Source organism: Cyanistes caeruleus, chromosome 1 (genome assembly GCF_971803275.1).
Source record: "Cyanistes caeruleus chromosome 1, bCyaCae1.hap1.1, whole genome shotgun sequence".
Classification (NCBI taxonomy): Eukaryota; Metazoa; Chordata; class Aves; order Passeriformes; family Paridae; genus Cyanistes; species Cyanistes caeruleus.
In genome coordinates, this window is record NC_141701.1 from 2,057,833 (window position 1) to 2,084,258 (window position 26,426).

The following is a 26,426-nucleotide window of genomic DNA, read 5'->3' on the forward strand; positions in this document are numbered from 1 at the left end:
TTTTTTTCCCCCTATTGGTGTTAAAATAGGAAAAACTTTTCAGAGGAGAAGCAAATTTCTTCAGTGGTAAATAATTGCTGAACTCCTCTCGGAGCTGGGGCTGTGTCCGTGGATTTCTGTAGGAATGGGAAGAAGAGTTTTTAGCAGGGCCTGGAGTGAGAGGATGAGGGATTTAAACAGAAAGGGGAGAGGTTTAGATTGGAGATAAAGAAGAAACTATGAGGATGGTGAGCTGCTGGATCAGGCTGCTCAGGGAAGTTGTGGATGCCCCATCCCTGGAAATGTTGAGAATAAGAAGGGGGAGAAGGAGGATGCAGAGGAAGAGGAGGAGAGAAAGATGGGAAGGAGAAATAGAAAGGAGAAGGAGAAGGAGAAGGAGAAGGAGAAGGAGAAGGAGAAGGAGAAGGAGAAGGAGAAGGAGAAGGAGAAGGAGAAGGAGAAGGAGAAGGAGAAGGGAAAAGGAGAAGGAAAAGGATAAAAAAGGAGGAAAAGGGGGGAAAGGGGGGAAAGGAGGAAAAGGAGGAAAAGGAGGAAAAGGAGGAAAAGGAGGAAAAGGAGGAAAAGGAGAAGTTCTGCATCCAGGTCACATCCCACAAGTCCATGCCATGGATGGTGCTGGCACTGGAGGGGATGGGTCACTCACCTCCAGGTTCTTTTCCCAGTCCTTCAGGAAAAGGATTCAGGGAGCAACCAGCGACCTTGGGACTACACATGTTTTAAACCTTCACTCTCTTGATTTTCCACTTTCTCTTGGATTCTTTGCTATTTTTTTTTTTTACACTTTAATTAAGGCATCTCCCTGAAATCTTGACAGAACGATCCAATGAGAGTCATAAGTGCTGGAAGACATTCCAGAGAATCCGTGGCTGTGCCATCCCTGGAATTGTTCCAGCTCAGGTTGGATGGGGCTTGGAGCAACCTGGGAGAGTGGAAAGTGTCCCTGTCTGGGGAGGGTGGGGTGTGTGTGGAATTCCATGACTTTCAAGGTCCTTTCCAATCTGAACCATTCCATGATTCCATGATATCCTGCACGTGCTGTTCCTGCAAATGGATCCCTGGCAGTGTTTCAGGATCCAGAGATCCTCTGGCACACTTGTCACTGGATCTGCACTGGGATAATGTTTTAGGACATTGAAAGGATTTATTTTTGGGCTGAACGAGACAATTTAATTCCTCTTCCATATGTTCCCTTCCCTGGGATGTTTACTTACACCCAAAACCCTGCACTTGCTTTTTTATTTTTTTTCCCCTCTTTTTTAAAAAATTAAATTAGACTTCCAAAGTGTCATAGAAACTTAGTGCTGTGAATTAAAAGTGCCATGAATTCTTTCTGGATATGTTGCTTGTGACAGGAATGGGCTGGAAAACCAAGAAAAAAAAAAAAAGGTTATTTTAATATTTTAACATCTTTGTCTCTCCTTTGCCCTCTGCACAAATCTCAGGGGAGATTTCTGCCAGCTGCTTGTCCCGAGGCAGGATGCTCCTCTCTATTCCCTGGAGAAGATCCAGTTCATGCTTAAAATGCTGCTTCTCCTCCTTCTGGATACCCCCATCCATTTCCCAAATGGAAAACATCCGAGGATGACCCCAAGTGGTCCAAGATCCTCCAAACTTTGCATTTTCTCCTTACAAATTTTGGTGTAACTTGGTAAAACAGCTTTGAGTTCGCCTTTTCCCGAGGTTGGATTTTGTGGGAGTGGTGGATCCACGGCTTCCCTGGGTTAAAAATGAGCTTTCTCTCCACGTGTGCTGAATTAATTTCAATTCAGAGCAGCTCGTTTCGAGCTCATTTATGCAAAGCACTCGACTCCCTGTGCCAGCACAAGGGAGGGAAGGAGCAGCTGGGAGTGGAGGAGGATTTTTTTTGGCACAAGTGCCAATTCCTGTCAGTTAAAGCCATTATGAAACTCTGGGTGGGATTTGGGATCGATTGAAACTGATCTGAGGCCGCCCAAAGGGAGGAGATCTGTCATTCCTGCCTGCCTGGTTCCCAGCTTGTTCCCATGTGTGCAAGGCTTGGAAAAAAGACAGGATTTGGGGTGTTTTTTTAGCAGTTTTAGGGTCAAACTCCCTCAATTCTTTGTATTTTGAAGCCTTTTTTCCAAAAATAGTTTATCCCAACAAGCTGGCTCTTCCCATATTCCACTTTAAAATGACAAAAATCCACCATAAATAATTTACTAAATCTCCCTTTCCAAGCAGGGGAATCGTGGGCTCATCCCAGAGATGTGATTTGATCAGAGCTGGGACAGGCAGAACTCCCCAGCTGCATCGGGAAGTGAGATATCCCAAGGGACTGCATTTTAAAGGATTTGAGTTTGATAATGGGCTGCTTTTCTAAAGGTTCCATCCTGGTGTCGTGTTGCTCCCCCTCCTTGACTCAGTTTTTTGTTCCCTGAATAATTTTAGGATGGAGTTTCATCTCCTTTGCAGACTTGAGGCTCTGCTGCTCTTTGTTTATGGGGTTTATTCTCTCAGGGAAGAACGAAATTATTTGGAAAACAAGCTCCTTAAGGATTTTCTTCACTTCCACAAGCAAATTTAAAGCTTTGGGACTGGTTTTCCTGCAAAACATTTTAAAAATGACAGGCAAAGTGTGGGATATTAGGAATCACGAGGCTGATGGGTGGAATTAACGTCTCCTTGCTGGAGATTGTCCTTTGGATCACCAGGAAAATCTCCCCCTCATGCCTGGCTGTGGGAAGACACTGGTGATGGGAGAGGGACAGGGGATGGGAACAGCTGGGAGAGTTGGATAAGGCTGGAAAGAGGACAGGGAATAGGAGTCAGGGAATGGAGACAGACCAGGCTGGGCTGGGGACAGGGGCTGGGGACAGCTGGACCGGGTTTACCTCGATACAGAGGATCCCGAAATCCTGGAATGGTTTGCATTGGAAGTAATCTTGAAAATCATCCCATACCAACCCTGCCACAGTCAGGGTCACCTTCCACTATACCAAGTCCTGTCCAACCTGGCTTTGGACACTGCCAGGGATGGGACAGCCACAGCTTCTCTGGGACTTCCATTTCAGGGCCTCAGCACCCTCCTAGGAAAGAATTTTGTTCAATATCTCACCTAACCCAACCCTGTCTTCTCTCAGTTTGAAGCCATTCCCTGTGTCTTATCACTCCAACCCTTGTCCCAAGTCCCTCTCCATCTCTCCTGGAGCCCCTTTAGGCACTGGAAGGGGCTCTGAGGTCTCCCTGGAGCTTTCTCTTTTCAAGGTTGGACATTCCCAGCTCTCCCAGCCTGGCTCCAAGATTTCCAGTTTCCAGGTAGATAAATTGTGTTTCACACATCTTGGTAATTGCCACCTTAGTGAGCCTCTGAAGCTGCAGATGTGGAGAAAGAGGGGAATAAGAAACTTGGGATAAAATCTCAACCAAACCCCAACTCAATGGAACAATGGACCAGGGAGAGGTGGAGAAACAACCAAGGCTAGGAGAAGGAAAAACTGGCTCCTTCTTTTCTGTGTAGAACTGTAAATACCTCCAATATTTTGTCTCAGTTCTTGCACACTTTTTTGGGACAACAGTCATAGGAGAAATACTGCAGCCATCTGATCACTGGAATATGGGGACAGCTGGACCAACCAGGCAGGAATGGGGACAGGAGAAATGGGGACAGCTGGACCAGGCTGGGATGGGGACAGGAGATGGCTGGATGAAGCCGTGCAAGGAACAGAGGCTGTGGACAAGGGCTAAGGACAGAGAAGAGCCGTGGTGGCCCAGGCTGAGGAAAAGGGTAGGGACAGCTGGTCCAGACTAAGATGGGAACAGGGGACAGGGACTGGTGACAGTTGGAAGGAACAGGGTCTGATGACAGTTGGATCAGGCTGAGATGGGAACAGGGGACAGCCGGGCTATCCCAGGCCGGGGACAGAGGCCGAGAACAGCCAGGCCGGGCTGGGTTAGGCCCAATCCCAGGCCCAGCCCCGGGCTCAGTTTAGGCCACGCTGTCCCGTCCCCGTTGCCCGGCAACGGGTGCCGGCGTCACGTGACGCTGAGGCACGCTCATGTGCGTCCGTTGGCGAAGGGCGGCGCTGGCTGATGACGTCACGAGGGCGCGGGGCCGTGCGGCAGCGCTGCGGGAATGGAGGAACGGGAGCGGCTGTGCCGGGAGATCCGAGTGCTCCAGGGTGCGGGAATCGGGGGGATCCGGGAATGGGAGCGGCTGTGCCGGGAGATCCGAGCGCTCCAGGGTGCGGGATTCGGGGGGATCCGGGAATGGGAGCGGCTGTGCCGGGAGGTCCGAGTGCTCCAGGGTGTGAAGGGATCGGGGGGATCCGGGAATGGGAGCGGCTGTGCCGGGAGATCCGAGCGCTCCAGGGTGCGGGATTCGGGGGGATCCGGGAATGGGAGCGGCTGTGCCGGGAGATCCGAGTGCTCCAGGGTGTGAAGGGATCGGCGGGGACACCGAGAAACGAGGGGACACCGAGGCCAACAGGGAAAAAAAAAGGAAGGAGAGGATGTGGAAAAGAGGCCGCTCTCTGTTTCTCGGGAAATAGAGAGCGGCTGCTACGAGGGGAACTGGGAGGAATGTGAGAGGGCCTGGAGGAGGGATAAGGGGAAACCTGGGCGTCTTGGGGGACGGCGCGGTGTTTAAATTTCGGGAATTTCGGGAATCTGTGGTGGGCCAGGGACAGGTTGTGACAGGACCTGGGGAGTTGTTGGTGCGGGGAGGTTCAAGCTGTGGAAGGGATGTTGGATTTTAGGGAGGAGATTGGGGGGGAGTGTGAGTGGGATGGGGATGGAGAAGATCACAGAGTGCTGAGAGAAGGAAGGAAAGGGGGAAAGAGAGGACTCAGGAATTCTGGAAGATGAGGGAAGTGATCCAGGGAGTGCTGGGAAAAAAATGGAAAGGGGAGAGACCCAGGAGCTGAGTGGACCAAGGCAGGGAGGGAACACAGCTCATGGAACGTTGTGGGATTTTGGGATCCCCATACCTGGGAATTTCCACAGTGCTGCTCTCAGCAGAATCTGGGACTCTCCTGGCTTTGGGAAGGGGCTTTTCCCTGTCCCACAGTCCCAGGCTGGGAGCACAGAGGTGGGATCTGTACTCTTCCCAAGCTCTGGAAGGCACCGGAGCTTATTTTAGTGCCAAATCCCTCTATTTTTGTCCTTCAAAGTAAATTTTCCTGGTTACTGAGGCCGCAACCTCTGCTCAGGACTTGGGATTTGCTTCCCCAGGAGCTCCTACGTGGGGGAACGAACGATGAGAGGGAGGAAAACAGTCCTTGCTTTTCCGTGAGGAATGTGCTGATGCAGCTCTCCTGGCAGCTCTGTGACCCTGGTGAAGGAAAAACTCCTCTGCCTGAAATTCCTTTGGGAATCACTCATGGGAAAGGTTTTTTAAACAGTGAGGCTGGACAAGGGCAGGAATTCCGGAATTAACGGGGGTGTTGTTGGATCAAAGCACCAGAGAGAGGTGGTGGCTTCCAGAGGGACACAACAGCAGAGCCTTGGAGTGTCCTTGTTTCTGCTTTCAAGTGAAGCAAAGAATGGAACTTGGGAAGGGTCTGGAGAACCAGGAAGTGAGGGAGCTGGGGGGCTCATCCTGGAGAAAAGGAGGCTCAGGGGGAACCTTCTGGCTCCCTGAAATTCCCTGACAGGAGGGTGGAGTCAGGTGGGATCAGGATCTGCCAGGACACAGGGAATGGTTTCCCACTACCAGAGGGCAGGGGTAGATGGGATCTTAGGAAGGAATTCTTCCCTGTGAGCTTGGTGAGGGGCTGGAATGGCATTCCCAGATAAGCTGTGTCTGCCTCTGGATCCCTGGATGTGTCCAAGGTCAAATTGGATGGGGCTTGGAGCAACCTGTGGAATCCAGGGATATGGCAGGGAAGTGGAACCGGATGTTCTTGAAGGTCTCTTTCAACACAAACCATTCCTGGATTCATGACTTTTCCTTCCACCCTGGCTCATGTAATTCCAGCACAAGGAGCTGTATTGCTCTCAAATTCCCAAGGGATCAGGGAATTAATGCTCTGTTTTCTCTTCCACAGGTCTCATAAACAGCCACAGGAATTTGCATGGGAATGTCCCACGTCTGGCACCATCGGCTCCTCCGAGGTGGAACAACCCTCGCCAGCCCAGCTACACCAGGAGAGGAACCTTTTCCACCAGGTACTCCCAACAGGCTCCCAGGAATTTCCACCCTTGCCAGACTCACTCCTGGAGGAAAAAATACTCCCTGGACAACCGGCTGCCAGGATCGGGGTATGACGTTGGGAGTGCTTCCAGCACTTCCCAGGGTTTTGGGGGCCCTGGGGACAGCCAGACTGCTGAACCACCGGAATCGTCTCCAGAGAGACACGTGGACTTCACCACGGATGGGAACATCGTTGTGGATATCCAGGTGCCACAAAGGGCTGGCCAGGAGCATGTGGATCCTTATGGCAAGTTTTCCGGGCGGGAAGCAGCGGTGGCTCCTTCAGCGGATGGAAATATCCAGAAATCTCTTCTCCAGAAGGAAGAGAGAAGGCCTTCCCTATCCATTTCCTTCAGTTCCACATCGAGGACTGTGTGCCTGCCTGGAAGTGGAGCCGGGAGCTCCTTTTCCGCCTCTGGAAGCACCAGTGAAAGTGCCGTGGCACTGAAGTCAGAGCCACAAGAGCCTTTGGAATTGCCAGGTCAGGAGCCAGCCCAGCTGGCATGGATCAAGGCAGAACCACCCTCTCCAGGGCAGCCGAGTGGTGAGGAAGTCCGGGATGCTTCCCTACATCCCAAACTCTTTCGGAATGCAGAGACGCTCTCTCGACCTGCTCAGGTGGGGGTGACTACGGCGAAGAGCAGATTTCCCGTAATTCCCAAAGCTCCCGCTCTCCAAAAAGCTGCCTCAGCACCCACCTCCAGCAAATCTCAGAAATTCAGGAAGAACAACTACACCTGGGTGGCAAACCCTGGGAAAAATTCTCGGGTTGTGAAGAGGTGGGCGAGCCCTCGGGCTGAAAATTCCAAGAAGGGCATTGCGGGAGCGGACAAAGGTGCTAAAATCTCCCCAAAAGCGGATTTGGGAGCAAAGACAAAGAAATTGGGGTTGCAATCCAAGCTGGGGGTTTCTCCCAGTAAATATAAGTGGAAAGCCTCCAGCTTGCAGACTTTGCCTTCCACTTCCAAGTCAGCATTCCAGTGGAGAAGTGAGGACCAGAAGAAGCCTCCAGCCCCAAATATCCCTCGCACCACCTCTGTCCCACTGGCTCCGAGTGCTGCATCCGTTGTTCCCAGTGGGATGAAATCCTTTGGAGAGGCTGCACTGTCCAGTTACAAAGTGAAGAGCCGGACAAAAATCATCAAGAGGAAAGGGAACGTGGGGTAAGTTGTTGGTTTGGATTTTGTGTCCATGGATTTTGTGTCCAGTTTTGGCTGTGGGAGAAATTTGAGTGAGGGTTGTTGCGTGCTGGTGGATTTATTGGAATCGTGGAATGGTTTGGGTTGGAAGACCTTAAAAATCATGGGATTCCACACCCCTGCTATGAGCAAGGATACCTTGCACTATCCCAGGCTGCTCCAAGCCCTGTCCTATCCAGCCTTGGATGCTTCAGGGATGAGGCAGCCACAGCTGCTTTGGAAATTCCATGCCAGGGCCTCACCACCCTCTCAGGGACCAATTCCTTCCCAATATCCCATCTATCCCTGCCCTCTGGCAGTGGGAAGCCATTCCCTGTGTCCCAAGTCCCTCTCCAGCTCTCCCTGAAGCCCTTTCAGGTGCTGAAAGGGGCTCTGAGGTCTCCTTGGATCCTTTTCTCCAGCCTGGGCATTCCCAGCTCTCGCAGCCTGGTTCCAGAGCAGAGGGGCTCCATTCCTTGGAGCATTTCTGTGGCCTCCTCTGGATTTGCTCCAGCAGCTCCACATCTTCCTGATGTTGGGTGATCCAGAGCTGGATCCTGTGAATCCTTGTGGTCACCAGCACTTCCTCACTCAGCAAAGGAAGCTACATTTTCCTTGATTTAGTTTTAAATTCTTTTCATTGTTGTGTTGTTTCCTGCTTCTGTTTCCCAGATCCCTTCAGTGCTTCCCAGCAGGTTTCCATCCTTGCCTTGCCCTCCTGCTTTGCCTGAGAAACTATCAGTGGGTGGATTGTGCTGGGAAAATCACTCTGGAGTATCCTGGAGAAGCTGGGAATGTTTGGGACTTTTTTTGCAGTTCAGGGAGACCTCCCACACCTTGGTAAATTCCAGCAGAACCAGGGAAGGGATCATCCCCCTGTGCTGGGCACTGCTGAGGCTCCTCAAATCCTGTGGGGAGGATATTGAGGATCTGGAGCGTGTCCAGAGTTGGGGATGGAGCTGGGGAAGGGTCTGGAGCAGCTGAGGGAGCTGGGAGAGCTCAGCCTGGAGAAAATGAGGCTCAGGGGGAACCCTCTGGCTCCCTAAATTCCCTGACAGGAGGGTGAAGGCAGGAGGGATCAGGATCTCCCAGGGCACAAGGGACAGGGCATGAGCCTGAAACTGCTCCAGCAGAGGTTTAGTTTGGATATTGGGGAAAATTCCTTCCTGTAAAGGGTGGTGAGGCATTGGGAATCCGCATTCCTGGAGAGATTTAAGATCCCTGTGGAAGTGGAACTTGGGGACATGGTTAGGTGACCTTGGCACTGGTGGAAAATGCTTGGACTTGACGATCTCAGAGGTCTTTTCCAACTTAGACCATTCCATGATTCCATGATTCAATCCCTCACATCTGTCGAACAGAGGGCAGTAAGTTTGGCTGTCAAACACCTCATTCTCCATCTGTTTCTTGCCAGGAATTCCTCACAATTGCCTGTTTCCTTGGAATTTTCTGTTCAGAGCTTCTCTTCCTCCTCAGCCAGAGGAGAATCCTGGTGGGATTTGGCTCCTCTTGGAGCCCTGGAGAAGGACACCAGCCACGTTTTGGTCACTTCCCTTGCTCCCCCCTAACCATGTTGATAGTAAAAGATTTTAAAATCATAGAAAATTTGGGGAGTTAGAAAGAAAGTTAGGCTTGGTAGGCCCTGGAAAAGTGTTAAAGGTAGGCCCTGGGAAATGTTAGGCCTTGTGCTTGCTAAGATCATGTGAAACTTCACCTGTGTAGCCAGTATATGGTAAATTATATAATTGTTAGATGTGATTAGATAGAATTATTGTTTAAAGAATCACGAGAAACTGTGTTAGAAGTTTGAGGGGGATCACGAGAAATCCATGCTTGGATGAAATCAATGTATACAACAGAACAATATAAGTTTAATAATTAATATGTAAGTTATATAACGATAGAGTATAAAACACGTTCAGCTCGAAACCAAGTCGGGTCAGATTTGGGTCTGTGTACCTCTGACACTCTTTAATAAAAGCACCTACAAATAATCATTCTGTGATTATGTGTTCCTGAACAGTAACAAGGATGTTCCCTTTCCCAGATCCCCCACCGAGAAGAAGAACATCTCCTCCACCACACCTCTGAAGAGCCGCTTCCACCTCCGGAGGAGAAATTCCGTGCGGGGAAAACCTTCGGTGACGGCGAAGCGCTCCTCGCCCCGGGGCCTGGTGCAGATCTCCAAGCACCGGCTCTGCCGGATGCCAGCGACCAGGACACAGGTGGCCACCAAGGAAGGTAGGAACAGACATTCCAAGGTCTCCCTGACTCAGTGGAGTGATTCCAAGGGTTCTTGGATTTAGGAATGTGTTGCTGAGTCCTGCAGATGTTGTTGGTCGTGGAGCGAACACCGAGGAGAAGTTTGACTCCATATTTGTGTTGTCCTTTGGCATCTCCACAAAAAAACTGCTTCCTGTTTTTCCTGGGGTTTCCCTGGATTTTCAGGAAGGTTTTCCAAGAAGGAAGAGGTTGGATGAGGCAGGAATACACAAATCTCTCACCTGTATCCCAGTGTAGTGTCCAGTTTTGGATCTAATTTGCTTAAGACACCAGTAATTAGTGGAATACTGAACCCATCATGTTTGGGAGCAGGGAATTTGCATCCAAGTCCTGCTGCCTTGGAGCAGAACTCGGAGCTCAGAGTGGCACCTCCAAGTGTCTGGAATGTTGCTGGAATGTTGGTCACTCCAAGTCTGGTTCTTCTGTTCCCTGGGGATATTTTTATGGATAAAAGGCTTCCCCCACCTTTGATTTGGTTGTTTCAGATGGATACAAGGCACATTTTCCCTGTGGTCCCATGAAATTCCCTGTGGGAATTGCTGGAGCTGGGAGAGGGGTTTGGATCAGATGTAGCTGGGATTTATCTCCAGTTATATTTTGGGATTATTTTGTGTTCAAACAGCTTTGAGATGGTTTTGAGTTTTCCTGGGTGAGGGATTATGGACAAGGGGCTGGAGTGCCAGGACAAGGGGGATGGCTTCCCCAGAGAGCAGGGTTAGATGGGAATTTAGGAAGGAATTCTTCCATGGAAGGATGGTAAGGTTCTGGAATGGAACTTTCAGAAAAGCTGTTGCTGTCCCTGGATCCCTGGAAATGACCATGGCCAGGTGGCATGAGGCTTGGAGCAACCTGGGATAGTGGAAGGTGTCCCTGCCCATGGCAGGGGTGTGGAATTCTATGATCTTTGAGTTCTTCCAACCCAAATCCTTCCATGATTCCATGAAAAGACAGAAAACTCTGGGGTGCAGCATTTTAACCTCAGAGGGAATTGAGGCAGTGATGATTCCAGGAATATCAGCTTGTTTGGAATTGCAGTTTCTTGATTGAAAGGAATGTTCCCATACTGAAATCTTGATTTTAACTGGATAGGAATGAGAAAAGAAAGCAGGAATGTGGTTTTGCTCCAGGATTTGGGAAGCTGGTAAATAAAGAAAGTTGGAAAATGGAAGAAAAAAAAGGGAATAGCTCTGGAAGTGACCTTTGAGAGAGCAGGGTGTTCATTCCCCTCTCCAAAAGTGCATCCAGTTATCCAACCTTTCCTGGCAGATGCTTCTCTGTGTGGCACCTTCTTCTTTGCAGAGAAATTCAGGAAGAACCTGAATTGCCTTGGAATTCCCTCCGTGAATTTTGGATTTGCTCCCTTTGATTAAAATTCCTGGATTTGAATCCTTTTGTACTTCAAGATTTTTCTTGGAGAGCTTCAAGCCCAGGCAGAGGATTTGCAGCTTCATATGTTGGAATATTCTTAAACCTTGGGTTTGGAAAGCTGTGGAATTATTCCAGGGCTGTTGTGTGCGCCAGGACTCCTGTGTTGTTTTCTTTTCCTCCAGGTTTAGTAGGAAAAGATTATTGGGTGATGGATGGGGCAGGGATATTCCCAAGTCTGGGAGATCCTGGATCTTCACAGGGATTGGGACAACTCCCACATTCCCCACGTTCCCTCTGAATGTATAATTATGGATGTGGTGCCAGTGTTTTCTGGTTGCACAGGGAGCTGGGAGCAAGTGAAGTCTTGTGGATTTAGTTCCTGTCTCCCAGGTTATCCAGGAGGTTTTGGGACAAAGTGTGGATATTAATCCCAGCAAAATATTGTGGGTATTAATCACCACAAAGTGGTGGAATTTCCAGCATTTTCCATTTCTTCTTGGACAGGTATGAGGGAAGTAAATGGGGTTACTGGGATACACTGGGAGCAGAGTGGGGCAGGAATGGAGCAGGAATCCATTTCTGGGATCACACTGCAGGGAAAGACAGTGGAGAGGAATGTTCCCAACTTCCTGCACACCAGTGTGGCTGGAAAAGCTGGATCAGCCCCTTCCGTCGCCACGGATGTGGGGCCTGTGGTGACGCAGCCTGGCTGGTTTCCTGTTTGTCCTGTTCCACGGGATTTTGGGATCTGTGGCACAGCTCTGGGGGTTTTACAAAGACATTGCTCCTGCTTTTCCCAAGTCCTGTCTCCTGACTTTCCAATTCCCTTCTTGGACTCAAATGAATCTGTTTGGTCTCATCAGTAGGGAAGGTTTTCCAGCCATTTCTGAATTGGGATTGATGTTTCCCAATGCTCTGTCCAGAGGCACTTCCCTCTGTGGGAATTGCTTTTATTTAGGGATCAGAGAGCCAATGGAAAGTGGCAGATTGGTAGGAATTTGCTTTGGGATTATTTGGGCTGTTCCATGAGAGATCTACCTGCAGCTCTTATCAATAAATTCCAGAATACTTGATTACGTGGAATGTCTAATAACAGCTCAGATATTGGAGTGTGTCCCAAATGGAAGTTTTTCCAATGGAGTGGTGGAGCAGGGAGGAAGTTCCAGGTCAGGCTGCCTCCCTCACCTCTGGGATCCTCAGGGATGTGATGGAAGAAGGATAAATGGCAGTGGTTGTTTTTCTCCTTATCCAGAGAAAAGCTGGATCACCAACAAAGATCATCAAAGTCTGAGGTGTCATTGTGTTGGATAAAACCATGGAATGGTTTGGGTGGGTAGGGACCTTGGAGATCATGGAATTCCAACTCCCTGCCATGGGCAGGGACACCTTCCACTATCCCAGGTTGCTCCAAGCTCCATCCAAGCTTGGACACTTCAAGGGATGGGGCAACCACAGCTTCCCTGGGAATTCTGTTCCGGCACCTTCCCAATCTCACAGGGAGGAATTCCTTCCCAAATCCCATCTATCCCTGCCCTCTGGCAGTAGGAAGTAATTCCCTCTTGTCCTGGCACTTCAGGCTCACGTCCAAAGTCATTCTCCAGCTCTCTTGGAGCCCCTTTAGGCACTGGAAGGGGCTCCAGGCTTTTCCTGGATCCTTCTGTTGTCCAGGCTGGACACTTGCAGCTCTTCCAGTCTAAATGCCAAATGAGCTTTTTGTCCACATCCTGTCCCATCGCTTTGGGAATTCTTTATCCACTTTCTCCAAACTGAAGATGGAATATTCCCAAAAGTTCAGGGATGGCGTCTTTTACTCACCAGTTCTGAGGGAAAACGCCAGCTTGTGAGATTTGACTGATCCCAGTGTGATAACAGTGGGATATTCCTTCTTTTCTCAGCCTAAAAGTCCCATGCCAGAGGATATGGGAATCCCACACTTTTCCAACAGCTTTTTCCTATCTTTATCTGGGATTTCTTGCAGGATGAGGCTGATTCCCAAACTATTTTTTGTTGACAAACAAGAGTTCTGGTGGTTGGGAACCTTTCCTCACCATTCCTTGGCTCATCCTGCTTGGCCATCCAAGCTGTCATTTCTTATTCCCAGGACTTTTTCCTCGGAAGAAACGAGGAATAAGTGCTTCGAAGGAGGATTTATTAATTTTTTTCTAATTAATTTTAACGCCGGAGATGTGGCAAATGTATGGAGGAGGAGAATGGGAGTGATGACTGCGTGCTGCATGTGGGAAAACAGGGAGTTTTGCAGGAGAATCGGGGGTTTTTCCAGGAGAATTGGGGATTTTGGGAAGTGCACACAGCCCTGCAGAGGGCACTCGTGCCTCTTCCATCTCCTCAGTCCACCTTTTTCTGGTTATTGATGGCCTAATTTCGTCTTTATGTGAAAGAAAGCAGATCTGGAGTAATTTGCAGCAATAACCTGCTAATGCCGGGCCAGTATCAAAATTCCCATGTTCATTCCCGGTGGCAGATAAAACACTAATATATAATTATCCTTGCAAATTGGATTGTTTTAAATAACCAAAAGGCTACGGCCGGGGAGAAAACCATCCCATTTCCCTGGAGTTCCTATTGCGGGGTAATTGCTGCGTTCAATCAATTTCCTTGGCATTAGAAATTCCATCACAATCAACATTAAGCTTTATTCATTGTGATGGCAAAGAGCCGGATCATTTCTCCTCTTTTCCTTAACTGGCAAAATTAATCAGGGAAAAGATTTTAAACATTTACCCGTGCGAAAGAGGTCAGCTCTGCCACTATATTGCTCAGCAGATAAGGGGGCTAATAAAAAGAAAATTGAATTACTAATGATCGCCAGGAACAGAGTATATAAAACCTGGCAATCGCCCGGTGCAGGAAAAAAAGGGAATCAATTTTCTCCGGACAAGGTGCGCTCGTTTTTTATTTTGGCTCATATTATCAGCAATTTAATTGGAGAGAGCATAAACAGGAGGAAACAGTTAGGGAATAATGAGGCTGGAGGTGTAAAATCCTGCAGGATAGATGCTGGACACAATTTATTTGGCACAACAGATAATCACTTTAATTGAATCCAAAAGTGCAGCGTTCAGCAGCGCCGGCTCCGCGCCTCGCCTGGGGGGATCATGGAATATTACAAAGAGGCTCCTCCGTGTCTTTTCTGCCTCTGTAATGTCCCCTTCCAGGCAGGACTGCTCCGGGATTGCTTCGGCACGGTCACAGCTGGCTGGAAGCAGGAGATGGAGAAAGCAGGAGGGAGATTCTCCAGGGACTTTTCCTTATTTATGTTGTGTTTGTTCCTTAAATAATTTGGTGCTTGCGGGGTTGGATGGTTCCGTGTGAGACTGGTCGTATCCTGTTTGAGGTGAACTTGGACTCATGGAATGGTTTGGGTTGGGAGGGACCTCAAGGATCAACTTATTTTGCTGTGCTCTGAGTTCGGAGTCCGGCTCCCTTTTCCTGCTGTGACCTCCAGGTCTGGGTATTAAAGGAACTTCTGAGGAGCTTTTGGATTTTTTCCTGGGAGATGTGGGTGGTTCATCCTGGAATTTAGATCCCAGAATGGTTTGGGTTGGAAGGGACCTTGAAGATCATCCGATTCCACCCCCTGTCATGGGCAGGGACACCTTCCACTATCCCAGGTTGCTCCAAGCCCTATCCAACCTGGCCTTGGACGCTTCCAGGGATTCAGGGACAGCCACAGCTTCTCTGGGAATTCCGTTCCAGTTCCTCAGCACCCTCCCAGGGCAGAACTCCTTCCCAAAATTCCACTAAACCTTCCCCGCTTCAGTAGATGAGGAATTGTTGCAATTCCCCATCTATGGCTCTGCAACTCCATGGCCAGAGGAGGAGTAATTTGGGAGCACATCCTTGTTGGATCCACTACATCCAACCTGGTTTGGTGTTGTTTCCCTTGAAAGTATTCCTTCCCTGCTTATCTTCCCCTTTCTCCTGCTCCAAACTGAGATAAGCCAGTGGTTTTTGTTACCAGCTTCCTGCTTTTCCTGTGTTGCCACCCCAATGCTGAAGCTGTCAAACAGAAGGAACCCTGGTTTGTTTTCCCATCTTCCTAAAGAGAAATTCCATAGGATTCTGAAAACCTGCTTCACTCTGCATCTGCAGAAACTTCTCCAACTCTTTACTGCCAGAATCACCCTCCAAAATTCCCTCCAAAATCCAAAAAATTCCCTAAACCCTCGTTTCTCTCCTTCTCACTCCATGGGATGTGACATGAGGGGGTCGGGATGGGCAAGGAGCGTTTGCTTGGAAAAACGCTGGAGGCAAAAGCGGCAGGAGCTGCTTTGCATTACTTGGGCGAGTAAAGGGGGTGTAAATGGTGAGGAGTAAGTTATGAGTGGCATCCAAATACTCAGCTGCTGATAATTTTATTGACACCGGGTGTTTGGATCCCTCTGGCAGCTCTAAAAATCTCAGCCCTGGATTTTATACCCTCTCCTATTTTTTTGCTTGATGCTTCCAGAGGGTTGATTCCCTGTGGGACAGCAATTGAGGGAATTTGGAGGTTTTTTCCTTGTTTTCTGTTTTATTTTCTATTTACTTTATTTTTCTTCTGAGTTGTGTGAGGTTTTGCTGCTCTTCTAGGCGACGCCTCCGATCGCGTTACGTCCGAGTTAAGCTCTTGATCCCTTCCCTCAGGGAAGCCCTTGGATCACACACAGAACTCCTCGGAGTTCATCACATCTTTTCCTTCACTCCATCATTACTCCCATTTTCCTGAGTTCCTTCCAGCTGATCCAAACTCTTCCAAGGTCGCCGCTCTCTCTCGTTCCTCTGTCTTACCTAGGTTTGACCTTGCCCGGAAATCGTTCCATTGCCAGCTCTCTCTTCCCTCTGGCTTGTCCTTGGGAGCCAGGGGTGGAGCGTGGCTGGCGAGGTGGCTCCTCACTCCTTCAGGAATTGGGAAAAGTTCACATTCTTGGCTCTTTGCCGGCCCCGGTTACGTCAGTGGTCGTAAGTAACGGTTTTGGGTTTCCGCCTTGACTTGGCATTTCCAGGTGACTTGTCCCGAGCTGCAAGAGGAGCTGCAGGCGTGGAGCCAGGATTGGGAATTCTCTTTGCAGAGCCCTCTTTTAAAAATAACAGCCTGCTGGGAGTGAGGGGATGGGCCTTGCTCAAGGAGGTGTTCCCGTGTAGACGTTGGATTTGGGATCGGGGAAATCGGCGACTGCGATGGAGGGAACATCTAGAGGGAAATGGGGATCCTGAAGGTGACAATTCCTGTGTGTCCCTTTCCCTGCGGAATTTGACCTGCACACTCAATTTGTTGTGGAAGTCACATCCCTGGAAGTATTCCAGGCCAGGTTGGATGGGACTTGGAGCAGCCAGTGGAATGTGTCCCATGGCAGGGGGGTGGAAGGAGATGACCTTGAAGGTCCCTTCCAACCCAAACCATTCCATGTTTTAACGAAAGTCACTTCCCAATCCCTATTTTAGGTGGTTTTACCTCAGTATTTTTACCTCAGTCTTTATTTTAGAGCCTCTCCTGTGCAGCTCCAGCTCTGCTGGATTGGGAAATTACATTGGTAGCCAGCAGCTCTTTGGGGAATAGTCTATTTATACACTAATAGGAAAAATACTTGGCTTTGGGGATGGATGAGATCCTTCCATTGGCTCTGACCCTTGATATTTCCAAGTCTGTGGGGGGCTTTGTGTGAGACTTCAAACCTTTCAGGGATGGCACAGTGTGGAACTAAAATAGACAGGGGGAAAAAAAAAAAACAAAGGAAAAGAAAAAAAAAAGGGAAACTGAGCAGTAGGTCCTGAACTCCTCATTTGGCCTCCTGGGGCTTGCCTGGCCTTAAATACTTCCAGGGATGGGACATCCAGAAATTCTCTGGGCAACCAGGACCTCACCGCCCTCACAGGGAAGAATTTCTACCCAATATCTGAACCTAGTCTCAGTTTGAAGCAAATCCCCCTTATCTTGTCGCTCCATGCTCTTGGAAACAGATCTTTATCTTGGAAATAGATACTTATTTATCCATGGAATGCTTTGGCTTGGAAGGGACCATTAGGAGCCTCCTAATCCAACCAAAAATGAAGCTTTTAAACCAGTTTTGGATTTGCTGCTTGTAATTGGGTGGAATTTCAGTGCTGATTTCTCTTATCCCTCTGCTTGTCTTTTCTTGGGCTCTTAAATAAAAATAAGGAAAGTAAAAATGGGTGTTTAAGGCACTTAAAACCCCTCCCCACCCCCAATAACTTGAAAAGTGACAATGAGTCCTTTTTCCCTGTTATTTTTCCTTCCTTTTGCTATTTTCTCCCACTTAATAAACTGTCTGATGGTATTCCCAGCACGGTCACAGTTGGAATTACTGATGCCGGCGTGGATGATCGGAGTATCCTCCACTGCTCTGTCAGGATTCCCAAAATCCCGCCCTGGCAGATGCTCAATTCCCTGTAAAACCTGTGTAGGTTTTTCTGTTCTGCTCTCTGCTTCCAGTTCTTTCCCAAATCCCGGTTTACACCCTTATACTTTTATTTTTTTCATGGAAATCTCCCCATTTGATTTTCTCTGTTACGACTTGGAAGTGTCGTAGGGAAATTCCTCTCCCTGGCTGCTGAGCCGAGTTAAGCCGTTCATTCCAGGTCTTGCTGGATCGCTCCGTGTGCTCTACAAAGCACTGGAAATTAGTAAAATCCCTTGGAATATGGAACAGATGCCAGAGTGCACCTGGAATAAGGGATTTGTGGACTCGGCAGCATCTCCCGAGTCCTACAAAACTCTGCTGTTCCAGCAGCTTTGCAGGAGTTTCTGCTTCAGCCTGAGGGATGGGGAAATGCCTTGACTTCGCTTGTCAATGGGAATTTTGCTGTCATCCCTCAGGAAATTTGAGTTCAAGGAACGTTTCCTCCTCCCCTGTGCCTCTGGATAATCCCCACGCGTGCGGTTTTCAGGGGGCTGTTTCTATTTTGGATTGTTTGGAGCGGTGTCAAGTGGGGATTTTGTGTGGATGTGTGGATGGGATCGGCTCCAAAGCTGATCCCATGTGTTATCGGCCCTTAAGCTGCCCTCAGGGGCTCTCCATTGGAAAAGGGCACGGGAATTCTTGGAGATTTAGTGTGGGCTGTAAACTCCAGTGTTAGTTGCGATGGGAAACTCTGTGTTGTTCCTCACAGCACCAGCAAATGTCCTGGGACATCCTGTCCTTGGATGGGGCAGAGAGAACCCAGGGAAGGGTAAGTGGGTGGGATGTGCCATCAAACTTTGGTTTTTTTCTGTGGAATCACAGAATGGTTTGGGAATGATCTTAAATATGACCCAGTTCCAATCCCCTGCCATGGGCAGGGACACCTTCCACTATCCCAGATTGCTCCAAGCCCCATCCAACCCGGCTGTGGACACTTCCAAGGATAGGGCAGCCACAGGTCCTCTGGGAATTCCATTCCATTCCATTCCATTCCATTCCATTCCATTCCATTCCATTCCATTCCATTCCATTCCATTCCATTCCCTCCCCACTCTCCCAGGGAAGAATTCCTTCCCAATATCCAACCTGGCCTTGGACACACTTCCAGGGATCCAGGGGCAGCCACAGCTGCTCTGGAAATTCCATTCCAGCACCTCTCCACCTTCACAGGGACGAATTCCTTCCCAGTATCCCATCTATCCCTGCCCTCTGGCAGTGGGAAGCCATTCCCTGTGTCCTGTCCCTCCATCGCTTGTCCAAAGTCTCTCTCCAGCTCTCCTGGAGCCCTTTTAGGCACTGGAAGGGGCTCTGAGATCTCCCCGGATCCTTCGTTTCTCCAGGCTGGACATTCGCAGCGCTCCTAGCCTGGCTCCAGAGCAGAGGGGCTCCAGCCCTTGGAGCATCTCCATGGCCTCCTCTGGATCATCTCCAGCAGATCCACATCCTTCTGCTGTTGGACCCCAGAGCTGGATGCAAAATTCCAGGTGGGGTCTCACCTGAGCCGGGCAGAGGGGCAGAATTCCCATTTTCCTGCTGCCCATGCTGGGGGACAAGCCCAGGATACGGGGGATTTCTGGGATGTGAGCACACATGGATGGGGCAAGTCCAGTTTCTCATCCACCAGCACCCCCAAGTCCTCCTTGGAGCTGCTCCCAGTCCATTTTTTATCCAGCTTTGGGGTGGCAAAATGTGCTTGAATCCCAGGGCTCAGGTGGATCAGTGTCAAATGCTCTTTTTGGGATTAAGAAAAGCAGGGAATTCTTTCCTTTAAAAGAGGAGCCCAACTTGCCACCCAAATAATGTTTGTTCCAGGCTGGGTCGAGGTGTTTGCAGTGATTGGTGACCTTAATTTAGCAGCGATGACTTCCAAAACGCTTTCCCTGTTATCAAGAATCCAGGAGTGGAGCCCTCCCTTATCAGGAAGCAAATCAAAAGGGAATTTGATGGGGTGAAACAAGTCCATCACAGATCCCGCTCTGTTTTTAAAACAAGATTTACTCTGCTCTCTCCGCATTAACTGGGGCATTTTACGGTGCTCCCCTTTCCGTGAGCTTCCGTGATCCATCATTTCCCAGCTCGCCTGCCGGAGTGGCTGTTAGATTTTACTACAGCAAACACTGTAAAAGGGCATTAGAGCAGTTAAATCTGGAGTCTTGCTTCCATAAGGAAAAAGAAAATGCTGAATTAGGCACCAGAAAAGGCAACCACAGCGATACTTTAATCTTGCATAAATTATCAGAAGAGTCAGAGGCGAGTGATTTTATGTATTGTTAGAGCTCTGCTAATTAATTATTCCAGAATAATTGATGTTTAGAAGCACCAAAGTTGGGTCCTTTCCTGGCTTAATGGACTTTCAATATGGCAGCTGGATTTTTATTTCTTTCTTAATTTTAACCCTCCTTTCCATGAGGTTAATGAAGTCAAATTCCTAAATATGAAGAGTCTAAATAATAATTAATCAAGGAAATATCGCTCCACAAATTGTGGGTGTAAGTCAGTGGTGGTTTTTGGAGACATTCCTGACATCTGGGGGAAGTTAAGTCCCCATTGGGAATATTTGGTGGATGAAATGCCCTAAGGAAATGGATAAATGTAGGTAAGCTGAGGGAGGGCAGGGACAGATGGGATATTGTGAGGAATCCTTTCCTGGGAGAGTGGTGAGGAACTGGAATGGAATTCCCTGTGAAGGATTCTGGATCCCTGGAAGTGTCCAAGGCCAGGTTGGAGAGGGCTTGGAGCAACCTGGGATAGTGGAAGGTGTCCCTGGCGGGAGGGGTGGAACTGCATGGACTTTAAGGTCCTTTCCAGCCCAAATCATTCCATGATTTACTTTGATAGGAAAAGATGGCTGTCCTTGGATTGTTGGAATTGGACAGACCTTCTCATCAATTTCTTCATCTCTTTCTGGAGAGTTTGGGTTCGTTTTTTCCAAAGGGTTTCAGATCCCAGCAAACCCAGAGCCCTGAAATGGGGCTAAGGAATGACAGAATTCCAGCTGGTATTAATCCTCTTTGTGGCACTGGTGGGGCAAGGGATGGAATGATATGACACAGGGAATGGCTTCCCACTGCCAGAGAACAGGGGTAGGTGGGGTTTTGGGAAGGAATTCTTCCGTGAGGGTGGTGAGGGGCTGGAATGGAATTCCCAGAGAAGCTGTGGCTGCCTCATCCCTGGAAATATCCAAGGCCAAATTGGATGTGAATTTGAGCAACCTGGGATAGTGGAATGTGTCCCTGCCTGTGACAGGGAGTTGAAATGTGATGATCTTTAAGGTCCTTCTCAACCCAAACAATTCCATGATTCCATGATCTCAAGCCCACAGGGATCCTGCCCCTTCCTGCTGCCCATGAACATGGAGGAATCTGCGATTAAATCCACCCAGGTAGATTGGACTTCTCAGTTTCTTTCCAGAGCTTGGGAATCATCCGATGGATTTGATTTGGTAGCACATCCATCCCCTCCCCAGTTTTTTGGGTTCGGGGAAGATGGGGCCTGGAAAGGACAGGTGAGGACAGGGCAAGAAGTGAATAAACACTCGTTGGGGTTTAGGAGAACCAGGACATGCAATGCTGGTAAAGCGATCCCTGCTCCTGAGCAATTCCAGCCCCCGGAGCAGGAGGAGGATGCCCAGCCCCAGCGACTCTTCCACTGTCACCACTCTCCTTGTGGGGCCGGGCAGGGCGTGGGTGACAGACATTCCATGGCCTGGACACAACGTGGGGAAAGCAGCTTTGTGGAAAAGCATCCTAAACTTGATATCCTTGTTTATCTCTTCCCAGGCCCTGCCTGGCCCCTCGAGATAAACAGGTGCCAGTGCTTGTGATTCCCAACAGCCGCTCCGCTGCCGGAATAATTCCAAAAGGAGGTTGTGTTTATGTGGGGAGTTATTCCTGCATCCCTTCAGGGCTGGAGCATCCCTGTGGCAAATGGACTGGAAGTGGACACAGCTCCAGGAGCTGGAGTTGATCCAACCTGGCCTTGGACACTTCCAAGGATGGGGCAGCCACAGCTTCTTTGGGAATCCTGTGCCACGGCCTCGCCACCCTCATAGGGAAGGATTTCTTCCCAGTATTCCATCTAACGCTGCCCTCTGGCAGTTTAATGCTATTCCCTTTGTCCTGGCATTCTATCCTTTATACAAAGTCCCTCTCCAGCTCTCTCGGAGCCCCTTTAGGCACTGGAAGGGGCTCCAAGGTCTCCCCAAAGTCTTCCCTTTTCTCCCAGCCTGTCCCCAGCCCCACTGGAGCAACTCCTTGGCTTTGTTTGCTTCTCTCACTCTCTGAACAAATCCAAGACATCTCAGCCCCTTGGATTCATGAATAATTTAAATTTCAGGATCCCATGTCTGGATTTTTTTCCTTTATTTTTCCCTTTTCACCCTCTCTCCCTGCCTAGTGGTATCCCTGCTTCTTCTTCCTGCTCTGGCCCAGCTCTCACGTGCCTTGGCTTAGCACAGGGAATCCTCAGCTCCTCTCCTGGGTGCTCCCAGCATTGCTGTCATTCCCTGAGGGAACACTGTGCCCTGCTCCAGGGCTGTTTAGTGTCTCGACTTAGAGACATTCCTGAATGGAATATCCTCAATTCCCACGCAGATGCTGAGGGAACAGCATCAAGCCCAGCAATAAAATGTAGTGAAGAATTCCAAAGTGAAATTGAGATGGGAAACCTCTGCTGCTGCCAGGCTGGGAATCTCCATGTCTCATGTCACGGGCTCTGAAGTGAAGTTGGGATCAGTTCTGGAATTCTGGGATCAGTTCTGGCCCTTCATAACGAGAAAGACATTGAGGTTTTGGAGCACATCCAGGGAAGGGAATGAAGCTGGGGAAGGGTCTGGAGCAACCAGAAGCAGCTGAGGGAGCTGGGAAAGGGGCTCAGCCTGGAGAAAAGGAGGCTCAGGGGGGACTTTTTCACTTTCCACAACTCCCTGAGGGTGGAATCAGGTGGGGTTCGGGCTCTGCTTCCAAGGAATGAGGGACAGGACCAGAGGAAACGGCCTCAAGTTGTGCCAGGGGAGCTTTAGTTTGGATATTGGGAAAATGTTTTTCATGGAAAGCACTGGAATGGGCTGCTTGGGGGAGTGGGGGAGTCACATCCCTGGAAGCATCCAAAAAATGTTTGGATGTGTGGATTTGGCATTTGAGGATGGGGATTAGGTTGGATCTGGTGGTGGTGGTGGTGGGCTGAGGTTTGGACACGATGATCTTGGAGCTCTTTTCCAGCTTTCAATTCCATGATTCCGGCTCTTGCTCTCACTCTCTGCCTTGACCTTGTGCCTGACAGCAGTGGTTGGGAATTTGGACATGGAATTTGATTTCTTTTTTGGAGTATCCCAAAATCACAGAATGCTGCGAATTGGGAGGGACCTTCAAGACCATCCAATCCCACCCCTGCCATGGTCAGGGACACATTCCACTATCCCAGGTTTTTCCAAGCCCTGTCCAGCCTGGCCTTGGACACTTCCAGGGATGGGGCAGCCACAGCTTCTCTGGGAATTCCATTCCAGCTCCTCACCACCTTCCCAGGGAACAGTTCCTTCCCAATATCCCATCTATCCTGGCCCTCTGGCAGTGGGAAGCCATTCCCTGTGTCATTTCTCTCCACTCCTCATCCAAAGTTCTTCTCCAGCTTTCTTGGAGTCCCTTTAGGCACTGGAAGGAGTAATTCAGATTTATTCCTGTTATTTTTTTTATTTCATTAACACATTCCCATTTTTTCTGGAGTTTTGGTAACACGTGGTAGGAAGCATCAATTCCAATTTTTTTTTCCCCGTGTTATTCCATCCTCACAATTCCCAGCCCGTTTTCCCTTTCAACTGAAAGGACATTTTCCTCTTTGTTGCATTTCCATTAATGGATTCTCACCATGGATCCACTTCCCATTGCGTGTCAGTCACTGCCTGTTCCAAAGGGCTCATTCCACACTAAGTGGTGTTGGAAAAGACTTTTCCCTTCCCATTCCATCCTCTTAAAACCCAATCCTGGACATCACAGCGGCCACTTTGGCTGTGCTGACACTTCCTTTGTCCTGTCCTCTCTTCCCAGTGATCTTTGTGCACATTCCGGGCTGCCTCATTCCCTAATGCTTTGCTTTTTCTCCTTTAAATATTCATGGGAGCAGAGTGGCTGGGTTACTTAATGGAGCAGCATTATCCTTGGAAATCAAAGTGGGCGTGTGCTTGTTGTCAATATGTTTTGAAAACTTTTCCCAATTCTTGAAGCCTGTAGGTCTGAGGTATTTTCCCAATTCTTAAGTTTGAATTACTTCTGGAGTTGCTGGTTGTGAATGTGCTGCATTGGGAGAAGGAGGAATTCCATAAACTTCCAGTTTCTTGCTGGAATGAGGGATGTTTTTTCCTGTGAAAAGGATCATTGACATTCCTGAGGGATTTTTAGTGGGTGGCTTTTCCTGTGAAACGTGGATAAGAGATACTCAGAAGGAATTTAGAATCACAGAGTCATGGAGTGGTTTGGATTGGAAGGGACCTTAAAGATCATGGAATTCCAACCCTTGCTATGGGCAGGGACACCTTCCACTATCCCAGTTTGCTCTGAGCCCCATCCAGCCTGGAATTTGGGCTTGAATTAGGATTTGCAGTTCCAGATGCTATTGGACATCCCATGGATTACTGAAGAGTAAAATAAAAGAATGTCAGAAATTTTTTAGGGAGTGTTTTTTTCCTTCCAGCTCTGCCAACCAGTCAGCTCCCAGTTCATTCAGGTCACTGGTGGGATGAGTGCTGGAAATCTTGACTCTCCTGCTGTTTCAATATTCCATATATTTAGGAGATGGTTCCTGACACATGGCCTAGAGAGAATAATTGGATGTGGCAGCTGAGTGAAAAAGGCTGGATGGAATTTTTCCTTCCAGTGTGTGTGGATGGATGAAGTTTGGGATGATTTGTTTTATTTTTATTTATGGGAAAAAATAAAAAAAAGGGAAACAAAAACAGTGAGGAACTTTTATGTTCAAATCAACTGGGATCAAATGGGGATTCGGCCAAGATGGTGGGAGACAGGAGGGGTTTCTTTTCCCAGTTCTGGAATTTCTGGTGGCCTAAAAAGGGGTTTATCATTTGGAAATACTCTTAAATTGGAATATATGCAGTCTCTGGAATACTCGGGGAATGTCCTTCAAATCCATTTGGAGTTGATTAAAACAAAAGAGTTTTTACTGTTGCTGGACCTCTGTAACCTTGGGATAAATGATTTTACTGCTGTTCCTGCATTTTCCTGCCTGAAGACGGGAACAGATCTGGGAAAAAGAGATTTGTGAGATCTGGGAAAAAAAACCTTGGGCAGATCCCAGGGCTCTGTGGGATCTGGGCAAAAATTGGGCAGGAATTCTTCCCTGTGAGGATGGGGAGACCCTGGCCCAGGTTTCACAGAGAAGCTGTGGTTATCCCATTTCTGGAAACGTTCCAGGACTGATTAGATGGATCTTGGAGAAATCTGGGATAGTGGAAGATGTCCCTGACTGCGTCAGGGGGGTGGAACAGGATGAGCTTTAAGATCCCTTCCAGAGCTTTCCAGAATTCTGTTCCCTGTGCTCTCACTCCTTCCTGGGTGTGGCTGATGATCCTATAGGTTCCCATTCCTGTAGGATCAGAGTGGTGTTGGGAAGATCAAGCAAAAGAAAATAGGGAGAAAATCAAAAGGGTTTGGAGATGGAAGTGGATGAGGGCCAAAGAAATCATGGAATCCTTGAGGTTGGAAAAGGCCTCTAAGATCATCGAGTCTAGCCATTAACCCAGCACCAGCCCAAGTGTTCCCAAGTTCCATATCCACACATTTTTTGAACCCTTCCAGGGATTGTGATTCCACCACTGCCCTGGGAATGCCATGGCAGGGTTTGTCAACTTTGCATGGAGAAATTTTTCCCTAATATCCAAGCTGGACCTCCTCTGGAGCAATTTGAGACCATTCCCTCTCACTGCTGTTCCCTGGGAACAGATCCTGACTCCCACCTGGCTTCACCCTCCTGTCAGGGAATTGCAGAGGGAAAAGGTCCTTCCAGAACCTTCTTTTCTCCAGGCTGAGCCCCTTTCCCAGCTCCCTCAGCCGCTCCTGGTGCTCCAGACCCTTCCCAGCTCCATTCCCTTCTCTTGGACTCTCTAACCTTAGAGGGCTTATCCAACCTTATCAATTCCATGAAAAAAGAAGGACTCAGGATAAGTTCTGGGAAGAGCTGGATCAGTGAGAAAGATGCTGAGGGTATTTTGTGAGCAGGATTTTAAGGAATGAGAGGAAACCTGGAGTTTCCACCCTTCTCCCTCAGGAGCGATGGAAGGATCCAGGTGGAAAGGAAAAGCATCAAAGCCTGCCTTGTTTTTCCTCCTTTACAGTTTTTTCTGAGTTTAGAAAGTTTATTTCTGAGGGAGAAGAGCAGAGCAGCTTTTTTCCAGCCTGGAGTGGTGTTAATTGGTTTTTGTTTGAAATATTTACGGGATGGGAACATCAGGGATGAGCCACTCTCCTAAGTGGCCTTGACAGGTGACATTCCCTGGCAGCTCCAAGTCCCTGTGGTGCAATTGGGTGGATTTGAGAAGTGCTGACTCTCCAAATAAACCAGGTTTATGGATCAGCCTCAGTCTTGTCCTAAATCTTGTTTTCTTCTGGATTTCATGGGAATGTTTCGTGTGGACTGGTCATGGTTTGGGATCTTTGGAATTTTACGCGTTCAGGTGGATTCGTCTAAAATACGGTGCTAAAATCATTAGAATCTAGGGAAAGGTTTTAATCTGGAAAGTCAAATCTGAGGATTGGTGGGATCCTCCCAGCCAGGAGGAGAAGGTGTGGTTTTAGGGATTGGAATGTGTTTGGAATGTGGGGTGGCCCTGGAAACAGCTGGGAAGTACCAGAGGACCACAGCGAGCCAGAGCTGTCTATGACAGCAAATCTACACCTGGAAATGTGGGAATCTCTTGGAAAGGGGTGTTAAAGGAATCTGTGCCTCTATCATTTATCTTTCTGGCCTTTTCCAGGCCAGGTTGGACAGGACTTGGAGCAGCCTGGGATAGTGAAAGGT

The 26,426-nt window shown here is 48.8% G+C and overlaps 1 protein-coding gene and 1 long non-coding RNA gene across 2 annotated transcripts in view; one reads left to right on the top strand and one right to left on the bottom strand.

The window, feature by feature from the left end:
- Nucleotides 1-29: 29 nt before the first annotated feature.
- Nucleotides 30-3,969, bottom strand: LOC147655249 (uncharacterized). The gene is made up of 2 exons (XR_015283049.1): nucleotides 3,491-3,969; nucleotides 30-3,333 (listed from the first exon to the last, which is right to left on the bottom strand). It is a non-coding gene; the product is annotated as an uncharacterized LOC147655249 (long non-coding RNA).
- A 13-nt stretch (nucleotides 3,970-3,982) lies between these two features.
- The window catches only part of ZC3H3 (zinc finger CCCH-type containing 3), a 117,505-nt gene continuing 95,061 nt past the window's right edge, over nucleotides 3,983-26,426 (top strand). The window contains 3 exon segments of the mRNA XM_086876348.1: nucleotides 3,983-4,139; nucleotides 6,006-7,314; nucleotides 9,377-9,570. Coding sequence (XP_086732474.1) covers nucleotides 4,094-4,139; nucleotides 6,006-7,314; nucleotides 9,377-9,570 — 1,549 coding nt within the window. The 5' untranslated portion in view covers nucleotides 3,983-4,093.